Source organism: Eimeria acervulina, genomic scaffold (genome assembly GCF_000499425.1).
Source record: "Eimeria acervulina Houghton genomic scaffold, Eah_scaff170, whole genome shotgun sequence".
Lineage (NCBI taxonomy): Eukaryota > Apicomplexa > Conoidasida > Eucoccidiorida > Eimeriidae > Eimeria > Eimeria acervulina.
In genome coordinates, this window is record NW_013550143.1 from 11,806 (window position 1) to 30,987 (window position 19,182).

General features: G+C 47.5%; 3 protein-coding genes across 3 annotated transcripts in view; 2 read left to right on the forward strand and 1 right to left on the reverse strand.

The window, feature by feature from the left end:
• Positions 1–3,576: 3,576 nt before the first annotated feature.
• EAH_00022910 (hypothetical protein, conserved) lies at positions 3,577–5,907 on the reverse strand (the record flags this gene model as incomplete). The annotated part of the gene is made up of 6 exons (XM_013396890.1): positions 3,577–3,643; positions 3,940–4,011; positions 4,595–4,601; positions 4,834–4,948; positions 5,178–5,308; positions 5,520–5,907. The coding sequence occupies 6 exons, from the start codon at positions 5,905–5,907 to the stop codon at positions 3,577–3,579; spliced, it is 780 nt and encodes a 259-aa protein (XP_013252344.1).
• A 677-nt stretch (positions 5,908–6,584) lies between these two features.
• EAH_00022920 (hypothetical protein, conserved) lies at positions 6,585–8,975 on the forward strand (the record flags this gene model as incomplete). The annotated part of the gene is made up of 1 exon (XM_013396891.1): positions 6,585–8,975. The coding sequence occupies one exon, from the start codon at positions 6,585–6,587 to the stop codon at positions 8,973–8,975; it is 2,391 nt and encodes a 796-aa protein (XP_013252345.1).
• Positions 8,976–15,752: 6,777 nt separating this feature from the next.
• EAH_00022930 (CAM kinase, SNF1 family, putative) overlaps positions 15,753–19,182 on the forward strand; it is a gene marked incomplete at both ends in the record, with an annotated part of 4,591 nt that continues 1,161 nt past the window's right edge. The window contains 8 exons of the mRNA XM_013396892.1: positions 15,753–15,897; positions 16,246–16,355; positions 16,545–16,636; positions 16,810–16,897; positions 17,106–17,208; positions 17,652–17,863; positions 18,069–18,192; positions 18,396–18,748. Of these exons, the coding sequence (XP_013252346.1) occupies positions 15,753–15,897; positions 16,246–16,355; positions 16,545–16,636; positions 16,810–16,897; positions 17,106–17,208; positions 17,652–17,863; positions 18,069–18,192; positions 18,396–18,748 (1,227 nt within the window). The remainder of the gene's footprint in view (positions 15,898–16,245; positions 16,356–16,544; positions 16,637–16,809; positions 16,898–17,105; positions 17,209–17,651; positions 17,864–18,068; positions 18,193–18,395; positions 18,749–19,182) is intronic.

The window sequence follows — 19,182 nt, forward strand, 5'->3', positions numbered from 1 at the left end:
ATGCTCTTCAAGAGCAGCAGCAGCAGCAGCAGTTGTAGCCTTCGCTCTTGATTCAGCGCTGTCTGCATATCTCTCAGCTATTTGTTTATACTGCTCTTGCGACTCAGGCGGTAATAACGCTATTAGGCCTTTTAATTCCTGATGCCCCCTGCCTAATGCTGTTGCTATTAATCTATTACCATTCCGCCATTGACTTCCTGCTAACTTCTTTGCTGTCCAGCTTGCAGATGAAGAAGAAGAGACAAATATATATATCAATAATATATATAATATTAATAAACCTAACCAACCAATACGCCTACCTAGCCGCATCTTCGTGCCTCTGCATGCACATAAACAAATATACATTAATTAATTAATTAATTAATTAATTAATTAATTATTTATTTATTTATTTATTGTTGTTTGGTTATTCTGTTCGTCTAATTTACTTAGTCCCCCCTATTTGTTTGTTTATATTCATAAGAACATAGAGCTTCATCTTAATTATATATTATATATATATAAATATATTTATTTATTTATTTATTTATTTATTTATTTATTATGTATACTATAGAATAGATATTATATATTATATAAATTATATGTATATTATATATATAATGATATATATATATATGAACATATATGCATATATAAATATAATGTATAAAGTCCATCTAATTAATTTAAACAGTTTAATTAAATAAATAAAATAAATTAATTAAATAAATAAAATTAATTAATTAAATAAATAAACAGAGTGAAGAAATAAATACAGACATCGCCTAAGGGCAGCAAATAAATAAACAGCAGCAGCAAATAAATAAACAGCAGCAGCAAATAAATAAACAGCAGCAGCAAGTAAGTAAACAGCAGCAGCAAGTAAGTAAACAGCAGCAGCAAACAGATAGACAGCAGCAGCAAGTAAGTAAACAGCAGCAGCAAATAAATAAACAGCAGCAACAAATAAATATAAAGTAGAGCCCCAGCTGCAGTATCTCTAATAGACAAGGAGAGAGAACAAGCAGCTTAAATTGCTGCCGTTGCTGCTGCTACAGATATTGAAATAACGTGCAGGAGCAGCAGCAGCAGCAGCATTGACAGCAGCAACACAAGCAGCAGCAACAACAGAAGCAGCAGCAGCAACAGAAGCAGCAGCAGCAACAGCAGAAAGAAGTGCTGTCCTCATCAAACCCTGGATTAGAGAGACAAACCTGATTCTGCTGCTGTTTCGGAGTTGCTGCTGCTGCTGCTGCTGCTGTCGCTGCTGCTGCGGCGGCGACGCCTGCTGCTGCCCTTCTTGCTCCAGTCAGGCCGAAGCAGAATAAATGAAAGAACTGGGCGAGGGTTTAGGATTTAGGGTTTAGGGTTTAGGGTTTAGGGTTCGCGCAGTCCCCAACGCATGCCTCGAGTTGTAGAAGCTCCAAACCCTGCGAGCCACCGCCTGAAACGAAAAAGATGAGGGTTTAGGGTTTAGGGTTTAGGGTTTAAGTGCTGCAAAAGCAAACGCCCCTTTTATGGTTGAGGGTTCAGGGTCTAGGGTTTAGGGTTTAGGGTTTAGGGTTTGCTGGACCGCTCTCCCCCGGCAGCAACTCCCCGCTGCACTGGAAGCAGAGACGAGGCTGACAGGCGTACCTGATACTTCTCTGACGGTTTAGGGTTTAGGGTTTAGGGTTTAGGGTTTAGGGTTTTGAAAAAGCAGAAAAAGAAATGCTATAGCAGCAACTCAACCACAGAAGGGCTCCGAGGGATCGATGCGGCAGCACACAGCTTGGGTCTGCTCCCATGCTAGTAAACCCTAAACCCTAAACCCTAAACCCTAAACCCTAAACCCTAAACCCTAATTAAAACTTTATTATTATGCAATTAATGATATTTTTAATCAATTAAAGCACTCAATCTCTCGCTTTTCTTCTTCTTATATACCCTTCTCCCCGGCCAGCTGCTGCAGGCTAGCTTTGCTACTGCTGCTGCTGCTGCTGCTGCTGCTGCCGATGTTGTCTTTGCTTCTGCTGCTGCTGCATTTAATGAGGCAGAGCCTCAAATCTAAACCCCACAGATAAGCCCTCGCACCCGCGCAGCTGTGTTTGCTGCCGAAGCCCTAGGCGCTAGACCCTAAACCCTAAACCCTAAACCCTAAACCCTAAACGCTGAATTCAGAACACAAAACCCTAAACCCTAAACCCTTTGGCACCTGCAGCACAGGTATGTGGGTAAGCTCAGGGAGGAGGAGGTAGCAGCAGCAGCAGCAGCTGCTGCTGTTGCTGCTGTTGCTGCTGTTTCTATTGCTATTTATTGCTGCTGCTGCTCCTGTTGCTGCTGCTGCTGCTGCTCCTGTTGCTGCTGCTGCTGCTGCTACTGAACTGCAATGTCTGGTAAGTAGGGAGACAATAGATATAAAAGAAACACTGAAGAGACAGATAAAAGATAAAGGAGACAGATAAAAGAGATAAAGGAGACAGATAAAAGAGATAAAGGAGACAGTTAATATACTGAAAGGAGACAGATAGAAGATAAAGGAGACAGATAAGAGATAAAGGAGACAGATAGAAGATAAAGGAGACAGTTAATATACTGAAAGGAGACAGATAAAAGATAAAGGAGGCAGATAAAGGGGACAGATAAAATATGAAGGAGACAGATAAGAGATAAAGGAGACAGTAAATATAGCATACTGAAAGGAGACAGATAAAAGAGATAAAGGAGACAGTTAAATAGCAGCGAGAAGAAATAAGAAGCAAAGACAAAGAGAGACGAAGAAGGATGGAGGGGCCTTCCTGTAAGAAGGAACAAACAGCTGCTGCTGCTACGCTTCCCTCGTTACAGCAGCAGCAGCAGCAGCAGCAGCAATAGCAGCAAAGTTAGCAGCACCTCTGCAGCAGCAGGTAGCACGACCTTTGCAGCAGTAGCAGCAGCAGCTCCTCTGCAGCAGCAATAGCAGCAATATTAGCAGCACCGCTGCAGCAGCAGCAGGCAGCAGCACCTTTCCAGCAGAGGCAACAGCAGCAGCACCACCACCTTTAAAGCAGTAACAGCTAGCTACAGCTAGCTACAGCTAGCTACAGCTAGCTACAGCTAGCTGCTGCGAGCTGAAGGGACGCCCTATACTTGCGAGAAACACTGCGCTACCTATAAACCCCAGACTGCAAACCCTAAACCCTAAACCCTAAACCCTAAACCCTAAACCCTTGCACGCAGAGGGCTACTAAAAAGAGTATCGCTCTGGGTCTCTGCTGATTTAAAAGACACAGGTAAAAAACAACAAGCTTGGATGCTGCGCGCCACAGCACCACCCGCAAACCCTAAACCCTAAACCCTACAGCAAGGGTTTAGGGTTTATTAGGTATAGTTGTTTATGCGTCTGATTCGGGAAGGCAGGCGGTGTTGTGGTGTACACGAGGGGCTGCAGTAGCCCCATGCTCGCGATAAACCCTAAACCCTAAACCCTAAACCCTTGAGGGTTGAGGGGCTGGGTAGGTAGGGTTTAGCATTAGGGTTTAGGGTTTAGGGTTTAGGTGTTGCTGCTGCTTCACGAATTGTCTGCTATTGCTAGTATATTCATAAATATAATAATGATATCCATGTACAAAGTTAAAGCAGCAAAAATATAATCATCAATCGAATACTGGTAGCGCCGATGCTTGCCTCCAACCACTTGCTGTACATACACCCAAACCCTAAACCCTAAACCCTAAACCCTAAACAGCTGTCCATAGAGCCCGAAGAAAGTGAAGGTGACCATTGGGTAATGGATTAGGGTTTAGGGTTTAGGGTTTGGGTGTGTGGGTGTATCGAGCTGGATACGGTGTTGAGTGTCTAATAATGTAGGGGGAGTGAGTGCGTGAGGGTTTAGGGTTTAGGGTTTAGGGTTTAGACTTGCCTGCGTGTCGTAGACAAGAATCATACAAAAAAGAACTGTAGCTAAACCAGAGTAGACGAGATGAACAACTTTACTAGAAAATATAATACAGAGGATGCCGAATATCATCAGGCAGAGCACCGCTACAAACAAGTACGTCCCCCAGCCTGCAAACCACAAACCACAAACCCTAAACCCTAAACCCTAAACCCTAAACCCTAAATCTTGCAGGGGAGATCCCAAAAGCTGCACCATACGCTCTCTACACTTCAGAAATACAATACTACCTCCTCCTCTACACGACGCACCAATAAACCCTAAACCCTAAACCCTAAACCCTAAACCCTAAGCTGCACCCGCTGTGCTGCCAGTCGTCCCGCTGCCCCAGCGCTGATCTAATGCAGGCAGTATGTATAGGGTTTAGGGTTTATTGTTATATAGGGTTTAGGGTTTAGAGTTTGGCGTATAGGGTAACAGGGTAGCATTTCTAAGGGTATGCACACGCATAGGGTGTAGGGTTTAGGGTTTAGGGTTTAGGGTTTAGGGTAAGTACCGGTGAAATCGTATTTGGTTTGACAGGCAAAGAGCATCAGACCCACAACAACAACAAATGTAGCGCCTATAGCAATTAAGAATGAGGAGTAAGATGAAGCTGCTGCTGCACAAGATATAAGAACAGAGTAGCATGCAGTTATTAAAGACATTAAAATAAAATTAGTTGGGACCTTCCTCGCCAAGTCCGGCACGCACACCAACACTGCGCACAAAACACACACAACCCTAAACCCTAAACCCTAAACCCTAAACCCTAAACCCTAAACCCTAAAATAAGAGCAGGATATGAAAACTAACAAATCGGATTCCATGCACCTCCTCGCAGAATTTGTTAAGCAGTTAAATAACAAAAATACGGCTTCAAATGGCTTCTAAACAGGCTTGCTTTCTAGGGTTTAGGGTTTAGGGTTTAGGGTTTAGGGTTTAGGGTTTACCGAGCTGCAGAACAAGCGCGCAGACAGCAGCGACAATCGCCAGCCAATAATTTTGAAGGAGAAAATTTCGTAGAGTTGGGACAAAGCCGAAAACCGCAGCAATTCCGAAGGTAAACTGAAAACACCCCAAACCCTAAACCCTAAACCCTAAACCCTAAACCCTAAACCCTAGACCCTTTGCCTCTGAGTGATGAAGAAGAAGCCTCCGTCTTTCACCTGAAGGAGCTTATGGCTGGTGTTGTGTTGGATGCAGCGAAGAAGAAGACCTCTAGGGTTTATGCATCTAGGGTTTATCTATCCACGGTTTAGAGATTAGGGTTTAGGGTTTAGGGTTTAGGGTTTACGAGGATTTGAATAGCGAGGATGCCCAAGACCTTGCGCACAAAGGCGTGACGAATCTGCACAGAAATGTCTTCGCTTATTTGCAAGCCATTGCCGTTAGGAGGTGGTGAAGAGACCTCCATTGAAGCAGCCCCTGAAGCACACAAACCCTCGAGGGTTTAGGGTTTAGGGTTTAGGGTTTAGGGTTATAGAAACCGTACACACGCTATAGAAAGCTGCGAGAGCGAGAAAAACCTAACAATCACTAAACCCTAGCAAACCCTAATACAAACCCCAATAAACCCTAGACCGTAGCAAACCCTAAACCCTCATAAACCCTCACAAACCCTAAACCCTTTGCATACCAGTTGTAGCAGGCTTCCCGTACATAGGAGGCCCCTGAGGTGTGTAGCACTGTCCTGCTGCAGCAGGAGCAGCAGGAGGATAAGGTGGAGGTACACCCCCATAGGGGCCCCCATATGCTGCTGCAGGGTACTGGGGGGCCCCATATGCTGCTGCAGGGTACTGGGGGGCCCCATAAGGTGCTGCTGCATAGCTGGGGGCCCCCTGAGCCCCAGTATAGACAGGGGGGGGTGCCTGTACACCATAGGGGTACATGGGGGCCCCCCCAGATGCTGCACGACCAGGGGGGCCCCCAGGGGCCCCTTGGGGGCCCCCCTGGGGGCCCCCCTGCTGCATATTCCCCTGATATGCAGGGCCTTGCTGAGGGTTGCCGCCTGAGTAAGCAGCCATAGTTACGAACTGGAAGTTAGAGTGTATAGGCAGCTCAATTAGGGAACAGGATGCCTCAAAAGAAACAGATTAATGTTTAATTTAGAAGAAAAGAAAACAAAGATAAAGAAAAGCAGAAGATGTAGAGGCGCGCGGCAGCTGCACGCTTTCTGCAGCCGCAGCAAACCCTAAACCCTAAACCCTAAACCCTAAACCCTAGACCCCGGGTGCGCAGTGAGGGTTTTTGAAGATGCACTTGTGTTCTACTGTCAATAAAAACAAAAGAAAGGCAAACCACTGCTTGTATTTGCAGTATCTCTGCTGCTGCTGCTGCAGCATGAGGTTGCTGTAGCTGCTGACGCCCTGGCTAGGGTTTAGGGTTTAGGGTTTAGGGTTTAGGTCGGGGCTTGGGGCTTTGCGGCGGACTTCCTATTAAAATTGCTGCGGCTTTTCCTTTTCTTCTCTAACTATAGATGCTGTATGCAGCAAATAGTTGCGAGGTTACCGCTACTACTGCTGCTGCTACGGCTGCTGCTGCTGCTGCTGCTGCTGCTGCTGCTGCTGCAGCCACAGCATGCCTCTCTTGCAAGGGCCCCTCGGCTTCTCGTTTGTCTTTGCTCTCTCAACAACTGTATTTCTTTAAAGACACTCAGACGTCTGTAGAGGCTTCCACTTGCTGCTGATTGCTGCTGGGGAGGATGCAGCAGCAGCAGCAGCAACAGCAGCAGCAGCAGCAGCAGGGGCCCGCGTACCAGCCAGAATCAGCATCACATACAGCGGCTGCTGCTGCTCCAAATGCAGCAGCAGACAGCAGCAACGTTGCAACAGGGCCAGTAGCCCTAAGACAGAAGTACGAAGCAACAACAACCAGCAACAACAGCAGCAGCAGCAGCAACAGCAGCAGCAACAGCAGCAACAGCAGCAACAGCAACGGTAGCAGCGACAACAACAATGACAACAGCAGCAGTAACAGAGACGGGAGCAACGACAGCAATAACAGCAACAGTACTAGCAGCAACTGCAGCAGCAGCAAGAACAACAACAGCAACAGCGGCAGGAATGGCAGCAGCAGCAGCAGCAGCAGTGACAGCAGCAACAGCTGGAGCTGCAGTCGCAGCAGCACTGTAGCAGATTTGGCCGCATCTGGGCCGTGCCCTTCTCCTCTGCAACTCAGCAGCAACTGCAGCAGCAGCTGCAGCAGTACTACTAGCTGCAGGAGTCCATGCAGCAGCAGGAGCAGCAGCAGCAGCAGCAGGTTGTTGCAGCAGCAGCGGCAGCAACGCTGGGCTGATTCAGTTGTTGTGTTGCTGCAGCGCTGCTTTCTCCTTTTGCTGCTGCTTCTCTTTTTGTGCTGCTCGTTGTTTGCTGCTGCAGTCCGCCTGCTGCTGCGCTGGGGCAGTTCAGCAGCAGTTCGAGGCTGGCGGCAGCAGCAGCTTGCTGCTGTTGCTAAGGATGCAGCAGCAGCATCAGCAGCATCTGCTGCTGGTGCTCCGCCGCACTTAGTAGTTGTATTTAATAGCGACGAGTTGTTGCTGCTGATGGAAGCTGAGGCCCTGTGTGCTGCTGCTGCTGCTACTGGTGCTGGTGCAGCAAAGCCAGCAGCAGCAGCAGCAGAAGAGAGCAGCGCGTGCGTTCGTCAGCTGCTGCTGCCAGCAGCAGTTGCTGCATTTTCTTCAGGTCTGCAGCACCTAACCTTTGCTGATGGCCCGGGGGTTTGTTCACTGCAGCAGCACAGGCAGCAGCTAATGCTGCTGCTGCAGCAGCTAGGCTTAGAGGTCTGGGAGGCTAGTCCGCAGCAGCAGCAGCAGCAACTGCAGCAGCAGCAGCAGCAGCAGCATCGCTTTTCTCTCCGCGGTCCGCTGGTGCTGCATTCTCCTACCACAATTTGCATCCGACGCAGTCAGCAGCAGCAGCAGCAACAACAACAACAACAGCAGCAGCAGCAGCAGCAAGAGGGGCACGATGAAGATACGCTTAAAGTAAGGATCTTATGTGGCTGCAGTTGCCTTCCTGAGCTTCTGAATGCCTTCGCAGCAAACCAGCAGCAGGCCCAGTGCAGCAGCAGCAGCAGCAGTTGCTGCTACTGCAGCAACTGCTGCGGCAACAGCTGCAGCAACGCCAGCGTCTCCCAGTGCAGCACGGAAGGCTGCTGCTGCTGCAGCGGAGGAACCTGCAGCAGCTGCCTCTACTGCAGCAGCACAGACAGCAGCACCACCTCCACCGGCTGCAAGACGACCGTCACAACAAGCAGCAGCAGCAGCAGCAGCAACAGCAGCAGCGAGCCCCAGGCATCAGAAGAAAAGAGTCCTGGAGACAGTTTTTGCTGTCAGCAGCAGTTGTCTCCCAACGCTGCGGGAGACAACTGCTGCAGCAGTGCCTTGCAGAAGCAGCAGCAGCAGCAGTCTGCTGCTGTCGCTTCTGCGGAACACACACACAGCAGCATTAGCAGCAGCAGCAGCAGCACAAGCAGCGACAGCAGCGGCCGGCTGTACACGCTTCCTGCTGAAGAGACAATAAGTGCTGCTGCGGTGTATAGGCAGCTATCTTCTGGGGGAGACTTCCCCCCTCCGCGCTGTTTGCTGCGGCTGGATGTGCCGCTGCTGCTGCTGCTGCGTACGGTTGCAGCAGCAGCAGCAGCAACAGCAGCAGGGGTTGCTGCAGCAGCAGCAAAGGCAGTTTGGGGTGTAAGGAAAGTATCTGCTGCTTCTGTTGGTAGCAGAAAACAGCAGCAGCGAGTCGCTGCTGCAAGTGTCTATCAGCTGCTGCAGCAGCTGCTGCTGGTGCTGCAGCTGCTGCTGCCAGCGCTGCTGCGGCGCCTGCAGGAACAACTGTCTCCGTTCAGGTGTATGTCTCCTTTCACCGCATGCAGCGTCCCCCCTCTGCTGCTGGCAGAGGCGGAGCTCTTCGGTGGCCGCGTGCAGCAGCAGCAACACCAACAGCAGCAGCAGCAGCAACGGTGGACATACCGAGCCCCCAGTCTGTCGCTGCAGCAGCAGCTGCAGCAGCAGAAGCAAACTGCAGATGCTGCTGTTAAGATCTACCAGACCTTAGAGGCATTCACAGGGAGACACCTCAGGCTAGGGCGATAGCAGCTGCAGCAGCAGCAGTTGCTGCTGTGCGGCAGCGAGACAACAGCTTTCTTTGCGGTGTCTCCTGCCTTGGGGTGTATGCACAGGTCTGTCTCCTGTCTCCTTTTAGTCTCCTTTAGGAGAGGGAGGAGCCAACAGAACAAACAAAAATTTTGTTTTTTTGTGAAGTTTACGTCTCAGGTGTATAGGCACCTCGCAGCGTTTGCTGCTCTTTGCTGCTTCTAGCATACAACCGCATGGCTGCTGCTGCTGCTGCTGCTGCTGCTGTTGCTGTTGCTGCAGCACTTGCTGCTGCAGCAACAGCTGCGAAATATATGTGCTTTTGCCCTCGTTTTTCCTGCTGCTGCTGCTTGTGCTTGTGCTGCTGCTGCTGCTGCTTGTGCTGCTGCTGTTACTTGCTGCTGCTTGTTGCTGCTGCTGCTTCTTCGTTTGTTTTGTTTACGCGCTGATGAATAACAGCTAAGTCTTGCTGCAGTCTCCAGTGGCCCGACCAGCCTTTCTTTCTGAGATCGAGAAAAGAGAGAACAGGTGCTGCTGCTGTTGCTGCTGCTGCTGCTGCTGATGTTGAGGAGACCTGCTGATCTGCTGCTGCCTTCAGCTGCTCTATTGAATGCATCTCCGCGTCTGTCTGCATGCACCAGCAGCAGAAGCAACAGCAGCAGCAACAGCAACACACATTCACACATATCCTCCTACACTTGCTGCGACTGCTGCTGCTGCTACTGCTGCTGCTGCTACTGCTGCTGCTGCTGCTGCTAGGGGTGTGTAGACAAGATAAAATAAATAATAAAATAAAATACAGCGAGGAGACACCGTACAGCTGGAGGAACAGAAAGGGAGATGAATAATAAAATAATTATAAAGGAGACAAGAAGAGAGACAAAGAAGAGATAAAAGGAAACAGGCAGCAGCAGCAGCAACAGCAGCAGCAGCAGCAGCAACAGCAGCAGCAGCAGCAACGAAGAGAGACAGGAGACAGGGAAGGGGAGAGAAGACATGCTAAAGGAGACAAACAAAACAAGGACGCTGCGCAGCAAGAAAAAGAGACACCACCACCACCACCACCACTGCTGCTGCTGCTGCTGCTGCAGTCACCTGGCGTATATACTGCAGCAGCAGCAAAGGAGGCAGCAACGGCCACATAGTGCGGCAGAAGGTCCCTGTCTTTATTACTGCAGCAACAAACTGAGGAGACAGATTCTGATACTTTAATCTCATAGCTAGAGTCTTCAGCAGCAGCATGCTGCTGCGGCCTGCTGCTGATGCTGCTGCTGCTGCTGCTGCTGGTGTTGCTGCTGCTGCTGCTGAGCCCGGCGCAGACACAGGTCCTGCTGCTCTTGCAGCAGAACCGAAGGCCCCTCCTGAAGCAGCAAATGCAGTAGCGCCCGCTCCAACCATCTTGCTGCTGCTGCTGCCGCTGCTGCTGCTGCTAGAACTATCGCTGCTGCTGCTGCTGCTGCTGCTGGTGGTCGCTGCTGTTGTTGCTGCTGCTGCCGCTCTAGCGGACTCTCAAGCTTCAAAGCAAGAGAAATGAGTTTTTTAGTGTTAATGCTGATCTTTTTGCTGCTGCTGCTGCTGTTGTTGCTCTTGCAGCAGCAGCAGCAGCAGCGTTTGCTCGCCGCATGCAGCCCCTGCTGCAGTTGTTAATTTGTTTGTGTGTGTCGCTTTAATTAAAGAAATAAATAAAAATACAAATTAAATAAATATTCAAATATAGTCTAGTTGTAACACATTTAGAGTTTAGGGTCTAGGGGCTAGGGTTTAGGGTTTAGGGTTTAGGGTTTAGGGTTTAGGACCTACTCCGAGACTCTGGCGATGGAGGTCACTTCACTTCTCCTCCCCACTAAAGGCGTAGGCCGGTGCTGCTGTTATTGCTGCTGTTGCTGCGGCTGTTGCTGCTGTTGTTGCTGCTGGTGTTGCTGCGGTTGTTGCTGCTGTTATTGCTGGTGTTGCTGCTGTTGTCGGTGCTGGAGCTGCTGCCTTCGTTGCTGCTCTTGGTGCTGCTGTTGTTGCTGCTGTTTTTGCTTCTGTTGTTGCTGCTGGTGTTGCTGCTGTTATTGTTGCTGTTGTTACTGTTGGTGATGCTGCCGTTGTTGCTGCTTCTGCTGTTCCTGCTGCTGCTGCTGGTGTCAATACAACTGTCGTTGCTGGTGTTGCTGCTGCTGGTGTTGCTGCTGTTGCTGTTGTTTCTGTTGCTGTTTCTGCTGCTGCTGCTGCTCTCGCTATGCTACTGCTCTTCGTAGCTGCTGTTGTTGTTGCTGCTGCTGCTGTGAGTGTATTATAATGTCTCTATTTATAATGAAGTATTTATATATTTAAAGCAGCATTGCTATTGAGGGAAAAGGAGACAAAAATATCTTGTCTTGGGAGACAGTCTCTAAAAAGCAGCTGCTTCTTCTGTGGTTGTTGTTGCTGCTGCTGCAGACAGTCTCTAAAAAGCAGCTGCTTCTTCTGTGGTTGTTGTTGCTGCTGCTGCTGCTGCTTTTCTTTGTGCTGCATTCGTAGCTGCTGCTGAATAAACATCATCTGAAATAAAATAAATATATCTTCGCCCCCAGACAGCGTGGTGAAGCTCCAAGGAGACAGACACTGGAGGGAGAGGAGACAGGGAGACAGCAGCTTTTTTGATTGTTAAAGCGACTGCAGCAAGAGATCTTTTGCATGCATCGCATGCAAACACAGCAATTTTTTTTCTTTTTTACTGTTTGCATTAGTACAGTAAAGAGGCGGAGTTGTCTTGCTGAGAGCCTTACAAAGCCCCAAAAGAATTTAAATTCTAAGTAAAGAGAGCGCATGCATTAGCTTCCACTTCTCCTCCTCTGCAAACCATAGATGTTATCGTTTGCATGCGGTTGAATGTTGTTGCAGGTCTCATAGACTGTCTCTTTCTTTTGTTTGTTCGCAGCCTCCTCTAACTACGCATGCAGCTCCGCTGGCTCTGCTGCTGTCTCCTAGTAACAATCTTCATCATGTTCTCTGTCAGCCTTGTCGCTGGTGAGCATATAGGTAAATAAATATAAAAATAAATAAAAGATAAGACAGTCTTCTTTTAATTTTTAAAAGCACTCTATATATACACAACTATAAGTCTCTTCACCTATCTCCGTTTTATAAGGAGATGCATGTCTTCATACTTAAAACTGTCTCTGCTTCTCGGAGACACTCAGAACAGTACCCTCAGTTTTGAATACTCTCAGGTTAGTAAGAGGCACTTCTTCTCGCTAGATCTCAGACTAAGCTAAAGGAGACAAGCATTAAAGAGCTGTTTCTCTTTTTGCACGTTAATACGATTGTCTCTAGATAAAGCTGAGTGCTTAATAAGCGTCTCAGCCTTCTGCTGCTCCCTCTCATTAAAGGGTTAATGATATATATATATATATATATATATATATTAATGGTTAGTATAATGGTATGACGACATCTTGACGAAGAAGAAAAGTTTAAAAATATATATATAATATATATATATATATATATTAAAATTGTTTGCTAAGTTGTTAGCCCCGGAATGAACAGCAAAGGGCCCTACCCAAGAAATAGAAGAGGTCATTGAGCTCTTCTTTTTTCTGCTCTCTTCCCAGTGCATGCAGCCCCAAGCGATCTTGTTTAAAAGAGGTTGATAAACTTTGTTTGCAGAGTTTCTTTCTTAAAGTTCTTCTGCCTTACGCATGCATTGCTGTACTTTAATGGGGCTTGATATTGGTTGAATGCATGCACGAGGAGGTTAATGCAATAGGAAGAAGAGAGTGAGGTCATGATGAAGACTTTGAGAAAATATCTAAATATATCTATTTGTCTTACTGTGTTTTTGTTTGAACTCGTACAATAACATACCTATACACCCCGCTACCCTTTTGCTGCTTTTGCTCTCACTTGCTGCTTTAAATAGTGCAGCATTTGCGAGAGAAATGATGCAATGGAGACAAAATGTTGGATTTAAAGGGCCCTTAGAAATGAAAATAAAATGTCTCCTCTGTTCTCCCTCAGACAGAGTGCTGAGGCTTAAGGAGACAGAGACTAAAGGGTGAAGAGACACAGAGACAGCTTAATGAGGCTAAAGGAGACAGGGGCTGGAGGAAACAAGAGACAGAGAGACAGCTTAATCAGGCTTAAGGAGACAGAGACCAAATGAAGAGGAGACAGAGGGACAGCTTAATGAGGCTAAAGGAGACAGGGGCTGGAGGAGACAAGAGACAGAGAGATAGCTTAAGATGAGCTGCAGCGCTTTTGATTGTTAAAGAGAATGCAGCAAGAGACATCCTCATGCTTCGCATGCAAACACAATAAATAAAAGGCTCTGCTGTCTGAGTGTTGTTGTTGTTATTACTATTATTATTGTGATGCTATTATTAATATCATCACCATTATTATTTATTTATTTATTTATTTATTTATTATTGTTATTATTATTATTATCATGTTATTCTTATTATTCTGCTTGCCTTTAGGCTGGCCGCTAAATCAGGTGTATATATAATTATATAATAACTATAATAATAATAATTGTGTAATATAAATAATAATAATAATATTACTATGATTATTATTATTTATAATGATAGTAATAGATTTGTGTTTCTATAGACTCATTGACAATGTATATATAATTATACATATATATATATGCAGAGAGAGAGAGAGAGCATAGATATCTGTATGTATATACATATATATATATATATATCAATGCTGTAGATATACATACATATATATATATATATATGTACATATATGTACATATATATAATGCTTATACATATATACATATAATGCTCTCTCTGCTTATGTTTTATAATATCTTTTAAACACCATCACTACCTTCTCTTATAATTATAATTATATTAATTATATATTTTATTGTATAGCTTCGTCGAGCATAGTAATGCAGCTCTATATCGACTCCTGCTGCTGCTGCTGCAGCTGCTGCTGTTGCTGTTGCTGCTGCTGCAAGGCCACCACCCCACGTGCAAGCTTAATAAGACCGCAGCACCTCTTGAGTATAAATAAAAATTATTTTAATAATAAATAAAACGATAAAAATTAATGAATAGTCAGCCTACTACTAACTAGAAATACAATAAAAGAGCTTCAGACGGACCACGCTGCAGCAGTAGCAGCAGCAGCAGCAGTACCAGCAGCAGCAGCAGCTGCTGCTGCTTTGTTGCTGCAGCAGCAAAACCTTCCTTCTCAATCTGCCTCTATTATATTCATTCACTGATTGAAGCTGCAGAGACAAACCAAAGAAAAGACAGAAGGTAGCAAGACTTAAAGCTGCGCATGCGGCAGCGGCCGAACAACAAGCGCAGCAGCAGCAGCAGCAACAACAACAGCAACAACAGCAGCAACAGCAGCAGCAGCAACAGCAGCAGCAGCTGGCGGCTGCAGCTGTTGCTATTGACGGTGCTGCTGCACACACACAACGGCCCTTAACTTTTATTTATTATAAAAGCTGCTGAATAAAACTCTGCTTAACAACAAAAGAGCAAAAGAAAAGCAGAAAACTACAGAGTGGAAGCGCAGCTGTAAACCTGGCTGCTGCTGCTGCTGCTGCTGCTGCTGCTACTGCTGCTGCTGCTGCTGCTGCTACTGCTGCTGCATTGTCTATCTCATTGCTTTTTTCTTGCCTTATGCCGTCTTGTTAATATTATAATAAACAAATAGGGCGACTGCTGCAGCAGCAGAGAGGTTCTATTCCTCACTGCTCCTGCTGCTCTAGCCACAGCGCAACCAACGCCTGCTGCTGCTGCTGCTGCTGCTACTGTTGCTGCTGCTGCTGCAGTTGCAGCTGCAGCAACAGCTGCCGTTGCAGCAGCAGCAGGTGCTGCAGCAGCTGGCGTTGTAGTAGCAGCAGCTGCCGCAGCAGCAGCTGCCGTTGCAGCAGCAGCAGCAGCTGCTGCTGCTGCTGCCACTACCGGAGGAGGATCGGAAGGCAAGCTGGGGAGCCCGTGAGAGCGTGCTCTGCTGCTGCTGCGGCTGCTGTTGCCGCTGCTGCAGCAGCAGCTGCAGCAGCAGCGGCTGCAGGATCTCTTGCTGAAGCAGCTGTACAGGCTGCTGCCGATAGAGGGAGGAGCAGCTACAAGCAGCAGCAGCAGCAGCAGCAGTATATCTGGCGCTGTCATCTGAGGTGTATAGACAGCTGAAGATGCCGCAGCTAAACCCTGCTGCTGCTGCAGCAGCAGCAGCAGCAGCAGCTCCTCCTGCCCCCAGCGGCACTACTATTGGGGCTTATCGGCTCGGCTCTACGTTGGGTGTGGGCACCTTTGGTAAAGTTAGGTGTAAGTATATCTGCTGTCTCCTTTTGCTGTCTCCTTTTACTGTCTCCTTTTACTGTCTCCTTTTGCTGTCTCTCTTCGGCCTCTCTTTGCTGTATATTTTTTCTCTTTACTGTCCCCTTTTGCTGTCTCTCTTTGCTGTCTCCTTTTGCTGTCTCCTTTTGTCTCTCTTATTTATTTGTTTTATCTTTTGGCTGTCTCTCCTTTGTTTCTTCTGTCGAAGCTCAACACCCTAAACCCCAGACCCTAAACCCTAAACCCTAAACCCCTAAACCCTAAACGCCACCCACGCGACCCTAACTTTACACCCTAAACCTTAAACCCTAAACCCTAAACCCTAAACCATAGAGGGTAAACCAGCGCTCATAACTGAACCGTCCCGTGCAAGCCCTACTAAGCGCGTAAACCCTAAACCCTAAACCCTAGACCCTTGTATTTGTGTTCAGTGGCAGTTCATGAGATGACGGGTCAGAAGGTGGCGGTAAAGGTTTTAAATAAAAGTAAAATGAAAGGCATGCAAATGCTCGAGAAGATAAAGAGAGAGATATCTATCTTAGACGGGCTTAACCATCCTCACATTACTCGTCTCTATGAACTCGTAGACACCCCAACCGATATCTTCGTCATCATGGAATACGTTGCAGGCAAGGGTTTAGGGTTTAGGGTTTAGGGTTTAGGGTTTACGATTTACGGTTTACGGTTTAGGGTTTAGGGTTTAGAAGAGGGATGCGACGCGGAGAGGCTGTTGCACCGGCAGATTGCCACAAACCCCACAGATCCGCTTCGGTCTTTAGGGTTTAGGGTTTAGGGTTTAGGGTTTAGGGCTGCAGTCGGGGAGTTGCTTGATTATATTATGCAAAAGACCACGCTATTCCACGTAGATCTGCTCCAGACTTTGGGGTTTAGGGTTTAGGATTTAGGGTTTAGGATCTAGGGTTTAGGATTTAAGGTTTAGGGTTTAGGGTTTAGGGTTTAGGGTTTAGGGTTTGGGCTTGCAGGCGGGGAGTTGTTTGATCATATAATTCAAAAGGCCCGGCTATCTGAGTCGGAGGCCCGCCGCTTCTTCCAGCAGATTGTCTCCGCCGTAGAGCACTGTCACCAGCACCTCGTAAACCCTAAACCCTAAACCCTAAACCCTAGCGTCATGCAAAGGCCCGAACGGTGGTTGCGACACGCAAAACCCTTCCCAGCGCACTGGGCCGTTAGACGTGTTAGAGTTGTGAGGGTTTAGGGTTTATGCGTGCACTGTAGGGTTTAGAGTTTAGGGTTTAGGGTTTAGGGTTTGGGTGTCCTGCAGATTTGCCACCGAGACCTAAAGCCAGAGAATGTCTTACTAGATGAAAACCTCAACGTTAAGGTTGGAGACTTCGGCCTCTCTAACTTCATGCGGTAAACCCTAAGCCCTAAACCCTAAACCCTAAACCCTAATTCGTAATTTGCAGAGTTGAGTGGCGAGCCCGTATTTGTCAGAAGTTGGCGGAGCCTGGGGTGTAAGGTGCTAGCAATAGGGTTTAGGGTTTAGGGTTTAGGGTTTAGGGTTTAGGGTTTAGGGTTTTGTGCAGCGACGGGGAGTTTTTGAAGACTTCGTGCGGCTCCCCTAACTATGCCTCTCCTGAAGTTGTCTCTGGAAAGGCCTATGCGGGTCCTGAGGTGAGAAACCCTAAACCCTAAACCCTAAACCCTAAACCCTAAACAGAACTCAAAGCTGCAAGCCTAAACCCTAAACACTATTTTGTAGATTATGGTTCCGAGACAGGCACAGGGATAAGAGGAGATGTTAGTGAGGGCTTGTGTGGGTTTGGGGTCGGGGGAAGATCTAGGGTTTAGGGTTTAGGGTTTAGGGTTTAGGGTTTTGCAGGTGGACGTGTGGTCCTTTGGAGTAATACTCTACGCTCTCCTCTGCGGCTCTCTTCCTTTCGATGACGAGCACGTACCGAATTTGTTTAAGAAAATTAAACATGGTAAACCCTAAACCCTAAACCCTAAACCCTAGACCCTAGATGAAGGTGGAGCGGCAGGTGAAAGCGCCAGTTGTGTTGCGTGACCAGTAGAAGCAGATTTTCTATGGAAGCCCGTAAACCCTAAACCCTAAACCCTAAACCCTAGATTCTAATGCCTTCTATGCCGTAGCTGCTTTTATCATCGCCAGTGTGCATCCTCCGGATATAGTGAGGGTTTAAGGTTTGTGTATTAGGGTTTACTTAGGGTTTATGAGGGTTTTAGATTTATTAGGGTTAATAAGCGTTTATTCGTGTATATATTAAGATTGATGAGTATTTATTATGACTTCCTAGTATCTGTTGAATTAGGGTTTACAGAGGGTGATTACAGTTATTTCCTAGGGTTTGCAATTTCTACTAGGGTTTAGGGTTTAGGGTTTAGGGTTTAGGGTTTGTGTGTGCAGGGAACTTTACGCTTCCGGGTCACCTGAGCTCAGGGAGCCGCAGCCTGCTGCTGCAGATGCTGATGGTTGATCCCAGCAGACGAATACAGCTTCAAGATATTAAGAGGCATCCGTGGTTTGAGGAGAAGCTGCCGGCCTATCTGCGTACACTGAGGCCTGCAGCTGCATGCGGGGGGCCCCCAGATGCTCTTGTACTCAACCAAATGGCCAAGGTATTCACCCTAAACCCTAAACCCTAAACCCTAGGTCTGCAAACGGAATTGTCAGCACAGAGAAAAAGAAACAAGAAAACAATAGTGGAGACATCCGCGGGTTTAGGGCTTATTAGGGTTTATTAGGGTTCATTAGGGTTTAGGGCTTAGGGTTTAGGGTTTAGGGTTTAGGGTTTAGGGTTTAGGGTTTAGGGTTTGCGTGCAGTTAGGGTATGATGTGAGTGACCCTTCTGTCTTCTTAAAAGGCCTTTTGGGGTTCCCGAGGAGCCGCGAGGCCGTTGCTTATCAGCTGCTGTCAGACCGTCGGAGGAAGCAGATTGCTCTCTCAGGTGCAGCCCCTAAACCCTAAACCCTAAACCCTAGCTGGTTTGTAAACACCCTTGATTATGTTTATACAAGCAGCTTCAGAGGACTGCAGCACAACGCCGTCGTCAGTCGAGGGAGCCCTTTTTACCCTTTAGGGTTTAGGGTTTATTAGGGTTTAGGGTTTAGTAGGGTTTAGGGTTTATTAGGGTTTAGGGTTTGCGTTCAGGTGTGGTGCCGGAAGAACCCCCTACATTCCCTGCTAGCGTCTTGAGGAGGCTAAGCCTCCGCTGCTGCGGGCGTGCTGCTTCTTGCGCAGCAGGAGCTTCTCTGCTGTCTCTGCAGCAGCAGCTGGGGGGTCATATGCCTAGCAGCAGCGGCAGCAGCAGCAGCAGCACCGGCAGCACCGGCAGGTTGGGGGGACCAGCAGCAACTGCAGCAGCAGCAGCAGCAGCAGCAGCAGCAGCAGCAGCAGAATCTTCTCCCGAGTGCCGCTCTCCTAGTGGGGGGGGCTCCTGGGCTTCGGCTCGGTGGAAGCTCGGCATAGAGGCTGCATTTGATGCCCCTATACTCATCACTGCTGTAAACCCTAAACCCTAAACCCTAAACCCTAAGCCCTAGGGCGTAAAAGCAGTTGCATGCAGGAGCTGTTGCTGCAGGTGCACGCAGCGGCTAAGCACAAACGCCCCCGTCCGCATAGGAGAAAGTCTACGGGGTTTATTAGGGTTTAGGGTTTACTAGGGTTTAGTGTTTACTGGGGTTTGTGAGGGTTATGAGGGTTTTTTAGGGTTTATCAGAGTGCATGAGGGTTTGCTAGGGTTTGCATTGTTTATTAGGGTTTATGAGGGCTGTTTCCTAGTGCTTGCTGAGGCTCACTGGGGTGTATTAGGGTTTTGTTTTAGGCTTTATTAGTATTTATTTTTTTTAGAATTAATTAGGGTTTAGGGTTTAGGGTTTATTAGGGTTTGTGGCGGTGGCTTATATATATATATATATATATATATATATATATATAT